Source organism: Hoplias malabaricus, chromosome 8 (genome assembly GCF_029633855.1).
Source record: "Hoplias malabaricus isolate fHopMal1 chromosome 8, fHopMal1.hap1, whole genome shotgun sequence".
Taxonomy (NCBI): Eukaryota; Metazoa; Chordata; class Actinopteri; order Characiformes; family Erythrinidae; genus Hoplias; species Hoplias malabaricus.
Window position 1 is genome coordinate 15,978,846 of NC_089807.1, and position 9,348 is coordinate 15,988,193.

The 9,348-nt window shown below is 40.8% G+C and overlaps 1 protein-coding gene across 1 annotated transcript; it reads right to left on the bottom strand.

The window, feature by feature from the left end:
• Nucleotides 1-745: 745 nt before the first annotated feature.
• Nucleotides 746-7,452, bottom strand: LOC136705596 (collagen alpha-1(XIII) chain-like). The gene is made up of 3 exons (XM_066679240.1): nt 6,762-7,452; nt 1,882-1,951; nt 746-858 (listed from the first exon to the last, which is right to left on the bottom strand). The coding sequence occupies exons 1-3, from the start codon at nt 7,059-7,061 to the stop codon at nt 746-748; spliced, it is 483 nt and encodes a 160-aa protein (XP_066535337.1). The 5' UTR covers nt 7,062-7,452.
• Between the last annotated feature and the right edge of the window lie 1,896 nt (nt 7,453-9,348).

Sequence of the window (9,348 nt, forward strand, 5' to 3'; positions counted from 1 at the left end):
GGGGAATTTATATCCATATTGCACACTTTATACAATAGACTTCTGCTTGTGCAGATATGTTACTTTTAATTAATTTGTCCCCTTTACCATTCATGAAAAAAAATTGAGGTGGTTAAGGTGTTCACATACTCAAATAACACAAATGTGTTCATACAAAACGGGGAAGGATTTCTGGACTGTACGTTTCTAAGTGTGCTTTGGGTGTGTTTCTGTTATATACTGCAAATTCAGTTTTTTTTGGATCAGTTTATCCCAACTCCAACACACAAAACTACAAACAGTAAATAAGAGTCTGAATACACTTATATATAGGAAGAATTAATATTTATAGGGCTGAGGGGAGGAGTTCGGGTGTGGTCCTACTCCCAAAATTTTGTTATTACTAAGCCCCAAAAATCATGAAAAGGGATGAGGATATTGCTTTATACCTGCTTCATAGGAGGGTGATATTGACTTATTTTTCTGTTCCAGATTATTCAATTTGGAACATACCACCTGCATGAAAGTAAACAGACTCAAAGTGTTACAAATGAGTTTCTGTGGTGATCTTGTAGCATTTATTTTAGTCTGTTCATCTTGAGGTTTTTACAAAATATAAATGCCAGCCTTTTTTTTTCAAAAATTAAAGATTCAATATTTGGTTCTGAGGGCTTTTCTGCATAAGAGTGTTTACAAATGTATGAAATAACAAGAATGCCATGCTGGTTGCAACATTCTAAACTTGTGCAGACTGGATGATTCCATTTCAATTTAAAGCATTGACTAAATAGGCCTCAAAAATGACAGAGTAGACAAAGAAGTGAGTTAAACTGAGTTCACAGTAAGAGCAGGAAGTCTCTTGTAGCAAAAAGCCATAAACTACAAACACACACAAAAACAGAGACACCATCTGGGACATCCTCCCAGTTAACACACTGATGACTACTACTGATGGGCCAATTAGCGCTCAGATGTGTGTGCTGTCTCCCCTCTCTCACTTTCATGCTCTCTTTCTTTCTCACACAGACTCAAGTTAGTTAATGGTTCACACCTGGAATCTGTGGCATGGAAAAGAGTGAGCGTAGTGTTGTAGTTAGAGGACTTCGACCCTCTAGCAGATATTACAGTAAGCAAACTACAAACACTTATCAAAGTGAAGGATAGCACTGATTAGAAACATCAAATTGGTTATTTATTTCAACCGGGCTGCCATAAACAATTAGCATGAAATACCACTGCACAGATCAATACACTTGGAGGAGTAACTGAAATACTCAGTTGTTATATATATATATATATATATATATATATATATATATATATATATATATATATATAGTCCTTGTTAGATAACTCATTCTGAATATAACAACCTTCTGCAGTACCGCACAGCCCAATATTGTGATAAAGACCAGGGAATGATGAATTATGCCACCCTAGTTAACATCCAGATCTTCTGGATGATTCATCTTGCTCTGGAATGTGTAGATGATGCCATGCTGTCCTGCTGGTTTGCATCATAACCCATTTGATCCAAGAGAAAGCCAATGACTGCCAGAAATATGACTGCACCTGTCACTATAGCAATGCCAGGGGCACAAGTGTACGATGGCAGAATTAACGGGACAGGACCAATTTACTTTCAACTGTCTTTCAAATTACCTAAGGAAATGGAATCTAACTGACTCTGAACCAATCTCTATCCCACAACTAGGTCTAACTGGAACAGGAGGTGAAAAGGAGTGAAGAGAAATCTCAGACAGCCTCAGTCAAAGGCTTAACCACAAAGCAAATTTGACAGATGCAGCAAGCGTAGGCCTATTCACAACACCAGCACAGGTGTGTTACAGGTGGTTGGCTGGAGGTAGGTTTGGGTGGATTCTGGTGTAATATTAGACATACCTGGTGGGCACAGACAGCTGGGGGGGGCTTCCCGAGTCTCTCGAGTCTTCGGTAGACGAGATGCTAATTTCTGTTAAAAGAACAACAAAGACATCAATTGCCTGGTTACACATGGAAAGCATCAAATATCATAGATATCATGAAAATAAAGCACATGTATGCAAGAAAATCTAAGAATCACTGCAAGGGAACAATGTCATTTAGACCTGTTTCTGCAGAATTTATCAGTCGGCCTGAACAGATAAACAATAGTGTTCGACCTTTACCAGGGACACGCCATACATTCCCCTCACATAGCAAATGGAGCCCCTCGTGCTATTAGCAGAGACACGTTCCTGTGGTCTGGGTGCACTGACAGGTGCAGCTGTGTTGTTAGTTACTTTATAACAATATCAGTCAGCAGACCAGACTCACACTGCAGTTATTTAGTGTTGAATTTTTTTGTCTTATTTCTAATTAAGAGGAGCTTTGTTTGTTTCGAAGATTAATTTTACAATATAATCTTATTGAATACAAAAAGAACAATGAGGTTGGATTTCTAAGCCTGTGTCTCAATGGCTCCCTATTACTTAAAGGTTACTCTGTGTGGGTCATGAAATGAGACCTTGGTAGCCAAATACAGTAACTACACATTGGAACCCAAATGCCTCTTTGTCAGAGATATAATGCATCACTTTTGTGCAGGAGCTGTAATTTTATGACTAACGAACTACACTGCATGAAGAGTAGGAATGCTGAAGGCATGTTAGCCAGTCGGTAACAGCTTGCCAAAGAAACCAAACGAACAAAATTCTTAGTCTTTCTAAACCAGGTATTGGTGGGGACACTAACTTTATAAATTACATTACTTGCAACATCAAATTATAAAGGCCAAAAATGTACATAATAACTTAAGAATGTCAAAGAACTATATGATTTAATACAGACAGGTGGAAGAAATAAATCCACTTAGTGCCTAGTCACCCTTGTCACAATACTAATTACCGGTCACACTGCAAAGCTGCTAGAAAGCTCAGTAAATGTGTGAGATGCGTAGAAGTCATGCCCCAATCATCTATTATTAAAACACCAGGACTAAATCATTCTCCAAGTGCTATCAGACATATTTGTCTTGCCCCAGTTTATGTTAACCGCAAATTGTTCCAGGGGGTTATTTGGTTGATACTGGCAGCTCCTCTTCCCAGCTGCAAAAGTCTTTACACCGAGCTGCTGCAGATACTACACGCCATCATATTTTTTCCACAACACCGAGGCTGACTGGTTACAGAAATAGAGCTTGAGCGGATTCATCAGTGAAGGACGAAGGGAAGAACAATGTCCTGACAGCCTACTGTAAAAGCCAGACTCAGCAGCAATCCTTCCCTAACAAGTTCAGCAAGGCTTGGAAAATGGATTATGATTTGAAAAGCCTGCACACTCTGCTCTGCCCATTCCTCCAAAGCAGTCCAGGGCATTATACTTTGTAAAACACCTTTGTCACTTTTAAATGTGGAACAAATTCACACATTTTTCCAGCATCCCAGTTCTAGGCTCAGAGGAAATGAAAGATTCATGTGAGAATGAATTCACAAGAGCTGTATCAGTCAGCACAGTTTTCCTTTAATGGCAGAGAGTAGGAAAAACCTGCAGCTTTTCCAACTGGAAGTTCTCATGCTAACTTCAGAGTCATGGCATTTTGAAAAAGCAATAAGAAATAATGAGAGGCCATAAAGCAGAATAAGTAAGAAATCATTTATTATTGTTGTTATTAGAATTTCTCCCATCCTGCTCTGAGATGAGGTAGGCACTGTGATGATGGCTGAGGTGTGAATGGTGAGATGGTAAGGTTGTGGTAATGTTAATGGTTCAGCTGCTGTGTGGAAGTTTTAGGGATGGTGTTGGAAGGGAGATGGCATTCTCCGACTCGCTGCCTCTCCGCTTTAATGGTAACCTGAGCCCTGGTTTTTGATCTGGTTTTAGCATTCTATTTTAAAAGGATGACAAAACATTATATGATTCCAATGTCTCATTACTACTAAGACCCCCAGACTTCGCTGCCAAGGAAACCGCATCTCTTGCCCTGTCTCTGGTATACAGAGGTGGGATTAACAAAATTAGAGGGCCTTAGTTTAAACGGTCATTCTAAATGCAAGTTATGTTACTCTGATCTGTACAATGAAGTACAATCTGTGCAATGCTAACAACATCAGACGTAAGATGCTTTATTAGCATAAAATGTCACACTGTGTAAAAAAGTGATAGGTTAGTTTTATAGAGTCCTACAATTTTTGAATAATGTGGAGGTTTCTCCATTCACACATCGCATTTACAAAACCAGTTCTTCAAAGAACCATTAGCTCAGTGGTTCTCTAGGGAACCAAATGTACTTGTCCTGTGGCAATGACAAAAGTACTGTTAAAAGCACTATAGCTACAGTAATTGTGTTTCAACATTACAAATCTTGTTTAGTTCAGCTTTAAGCTTAATCTTCTACAATAGCTGGATTCTTTAAGCTACTAAAGGGTCTTTGGATTTGCACATGTCAAATTTAAATACGGTTCTTTAAAGAACCATCCATTTATACATTTGTCAGAGCTCCAAGGTATCTTTTCAGCAGCATTATGTAAAGAGTGAATACCCACCGGAATAAAACCAAATCAATGTACTAATGACTAATTACTGTAAATGAGTAAGAAGTCATTTTCAGCCCAGGCCTGGCCCCAGAGTGAGTCACACCTCTGTGTGAGACTGTCTGCCTCTCTTTAGTCTCCTTCGCTTCACTAATGGATGCTCTAGCTCTCCCTGACGTTCCTCTGAACTCCCCACAGCTTCCCTAACTAACAGCACAGATTCCAGCAGCGGCACTTTAGCTGCCCAGAACACATCAGTACAGAATATATTTTACACACTGCTGGGTGAGAGACCATTAGAGGCCAGTGTGAGGAAAGCATGGCTGCAGGAGACAGTATATCTCACTTTTCTCCACCTCCACCATCCCAGACTCAGACTTGTGCAAAACACTGTGTGCGAGGCTAGTGTTGAGCCTGCTGAGAGCACTTAGAGCTTGATCAGAAATGTGAAACAGCCTGTTTTTAGGTGAGATAATGGCCTGCACACTCAAGTATTTGGGGTATGAAGGCATTATCCAGCCTCAGAGGACATTTGACTTTGCTTTCTTGCACCTCTCTTAAACTCTCTGACAGGATTTGGATTTTTGGTTTTCTATTTTCCATTGGGATCGAACAGAAGCCTCAGTAACTGCATTTACAGCTGAAAACAGAGAGATTCCATGTGAAATAAACAGGATTATTGTCAACAAATATGTATACATTAAGGACTGGTCCTAGGTTTGAGAGATGACAAAAAAACACGTTATGCACCAAATCAGCCATAACGTTAAACCAACCTCCTTTTTTATACGCTCACTGCTTCAGTCAGTGCATCCTGCACTGGTAAATGTGGATCAGACACAGTAGTGCTGCTAGAGTTTTTAAAACCTCACTGTTACTGTGGGACTTACAATAGTTTGCCAAACAAAAATATCCAGCCAGAAGTGTCACTAGAGGAGGACTAATACAAATTGCAGCAACAGATGAGCTACAGGCTCTGATTTACAGCTACAAGCTGGAGCCCTGTGGGGGTCTTGACTATTGACAAACAGGGTGAAAGGAGGCTAACAATGAGCATAAAACAAGGAGGTCAGTTTAATGTTATGGTTCAATTGTATATAGAACGTGTTCAACATAAAAAAAGTTAAACATAAACATACACTTAGGTTAACGCATGGCTTTTGCTATTATCTCAATGGCTTACTTTCTTTGAAACTAGGAAAAAAACAAGGAGTGAGTCAATGGCGTGACATAACGCCCAAAGATGAAAGAATCAGGTCATGATCTGGCAGCTAAAGACTAGACATTTATTTACTGTTAAGCATTTAAGCTCAGTGCACTTTTCTCTGAAGCTTTAACCATCTGTAAATGTCTGAAGAGCAGCCTGCATTCTACAGAGTTGCTTGTCTGAAAACATACTCCTTTCGAGTCCAGCTGTGCCTGCTGAAAGTGAATGGCATATAAACAGAGTCACACTAACAAACAAAAAGAGAAAGGGCCCTATGAGAGAGAGAAGCAGTTGTTAGTATAGCTGTGGAGGCTGTCAGGTGCTTTCAAATATAACACTGAAAACACCAGCTCTTTAAATGATTTGACAGAGCTTTCTTAAGGCACTGAAGGCGTTCTCAGAAAAATCCCAAGTGACCCTGATGATGCGACACATGATATTTCCTCAGGAAAAGATATATTTCAATCCTGTTCCCTGTTATTTTGTTGTGTATTATTAAAACTGAATTAATCATTGGCTAATCATTGGATCTTTAATAAGTAAGAGCTAATACAATTCAGCCTACAGCCTTCAGTTTACTTATTATATCAGGGATCTTTTTAAGTCATGCAATAATAGGTAATAGGTCACTGTGCAGCAGAAATTGTACATACGACCACTCTTTAGATTTGACATATGTTGAATTGTCTGAACCACCAACTAACAATAATTCAACTGATCACTGAACAGGGAACAACATGGACAGCTTATTTTTTTTTTTTTTTTTTTTTTTTTAGGGAAAAGTCCATTTCAGGTCATTTTCAAAACTTTCTGCTGGAAAATGCAACAACGAAAATATTAGAATCTAGAACCAGTCTGATATTTCTTCAAAGATTATTTTTTTTATAGATTTGCTTTTTAAATAGATGTTGTAAACAACCGCAGAGCAACCATAATGGAGATGTTCTAGGAAGATGTCTTCCATGGTAAATGAACATTTCAAGGGTTCTCCACGCTCACTCACACATCTTGAGTGTAATACCATCATCACTGGTCACCGGAGCATCACACAGAAGTCCACTCACCTCCTCCAGCATCTGATCCAAACGGCTCAGGAGAATGGGCTCCACCTGCTCGAGAGAGACCCAGCCCGCGAGCTCGGGCTCTCTGTGTTTCTCGAGGCTGAGGACCCTGGACTGGAGCTCCGAGGTTCTGAGATAAACCAAAACACATATCCCAAACGCCACGAGAGACAGCGCCGTGCTGACCACGGCTGCGCACGCGTCCGCGCGACTCGCCGCCGTTCTCCTTCTGCACGGATGCTCGCCGCACGTGCTCTCCCCGGCGCAGTGCCGCGAGAGCTTGCATTTCTGAGCGTCTTCCATCGGCGCGAGGGCGATTCAGAACGCTACCTGTCCCAGTCTGATCTCGGCCACGAGCTCACGCGCTCCCAGGTCAATTTTACAGGTTACAGGTCACTCATGAGACTCAGCGGCCAATGACGAGGGCTTCAGCGAGAAAGAGATCAACATAGAAAGGGTCTTCAGCAGGTGATCCGGTGCGTAGTACACGAGGAGGTTTGAAAGTCGTGGAGCCAGGCTTTTCACATCAGGTACATGAATAAACGGTAGCCAGGTTTACAGTGAGGTGACCGGACGCATATTTGTCCAGCAGGCGCTCTGTCTGTTGTGGATGAAGACTGGTCACTGTACTGAGGATCGTGTCATTGCAGTGGACACACTGTTTCTGAGAGCAGAGTTAGAGCGCGGGACACTCAGTCAGTCTGTGTGTGTGTGTGTGTGTGTGTTTGTAATGAGAAACTCTGATGGGCTGCTGCTGGTGCTGAGCTCCTCCTCTGATTCTGATTCTGTGAGCGAAGGGGCGGCGCTGCGGTGCGCGCGTTTATTTAGGACCCCGGGCCTCCGCATGGAAACTGACCCTTTGATCTCCAAGGAGCAACCACACGCTTTCAGCGCTCACACCTCTCTGGCTCTCACACGGGCTAATGGCCGCTGGTTTCCACTATAATTCACTCGATTAAACTGGACGGTTTGGTCAAAATCAAACCCGTAGAACAATCGCAACTATTATTTCTGAGCATGCAGTATCCATTACCACTCTCTCTCATTCACCATGTGAAAAATGGTCCCGTGGCACACTCTAATATTATACAATCATTGTGCATTTCATCAGCTGTGGACTTTGTAGCTCTACAATTACAAACTGTTACTCTGCATATTTTATTAACCCCCTTTCATATTCTTTAGTATCAGGGTCAGACAGGACCACCACAGCACATGTACAATTAGGTTGGTGGAGCATTCTCAGCACTGCAGTGAGAAGCTGACATGGTGGTGACATGTTAGTGTGTGTTGTGCTGGTTCAAGTGGATCAGACACAGCAGTGCTGTTGGAGTGTATATACACATAGTGTCCAAGCTGGCCAAATGTATTTATTCTGTGACCACTGATGAAGGGCTAGAGGATGACCAACACAAAGTGTGCAGCAACTCTCTCTGACTTTTCGTCTACAAGCTGGACCAACAAGGCATTTGTTTTTCTTCTGTAATGCACTTTTTTGTAATGGTAGATAGGCTATGCATATTTGGTACTTAACCCTTCCAAAAATGTGTTTTTGTCAAAACCACACTGATATTAACATATAATTGTCAGTAATAGCTCTATATACTAAGAGTTCACTTTGTCACACAAAATCTAAGAGGATTTTTTCTTTTTCTTTTTTTTTTTTTTTTTTTTTTTTTGAGGGAAAGCAAAAGTTATTTCCAGTAAAGAAATGCTTGTCAGCGAAACTCAGGTGTACTTTGGAAATAAATAAATGTATCATTGCTCTAGCTGTAGCACTGCCCAAACTGTTCATTCATTTAGCAACTACAACCTCTTCATCTGGATCATGATTGCAATGGGCCTGGCGTATTCTCAAAACCATTTGGCATGAGGCACAACAGAGCACTATCAACGGAAGGGCATCACATACTCAGTCACTAACACACACACACACACACACACATACCTGGTGGACATGTTCCCACAGCCAATCTACCTAACAGCATGTGATTTTAAATTGTGGGAAGAAAGAAAAACACCTGGAAGAAACACACGCAGACACGCGGAGAAACAGCACTGACCCAAGGAGAGGATGGAAGAGATCCTGGAGCTGTGGTAAAGACCCTAACTTCTGTGCCAGAGTGTCACCCTCACAGCCAGCTTCCTATTCACATTTGCTTTATATGCTGCCACAGTTACATTCTGGAACCTGTGAAGAATTTATCTCCTGTGCCTTTTAAGGTGGCGTGGCATATTCAAATCAGACACTAACTTGTTTAATGATTTATTTAAACTATTTAAGAGATTTCACATTATTCTTACTGTATATTATGTGCTAACTAGCGACTAGCTTATAATACCATAACCACTGTGAAATGCACATTATCTAGTAAGTTAACAATGAGAAAATAGATTTATACATACCATTTATACGTACCATTGTAAGACACATTTAAAATGCATACAGATGTGAGTATGTCCTTTTTATACGAAGGTAATATAGGAACCTAATTTGAGTGAGTTTCTCAAGCTGCTGGTCCAACAGTGATTGCTACTATAATTTACACATTAAAGGAACACTAAGTAGTATTACTGTTTTTGTTAATGG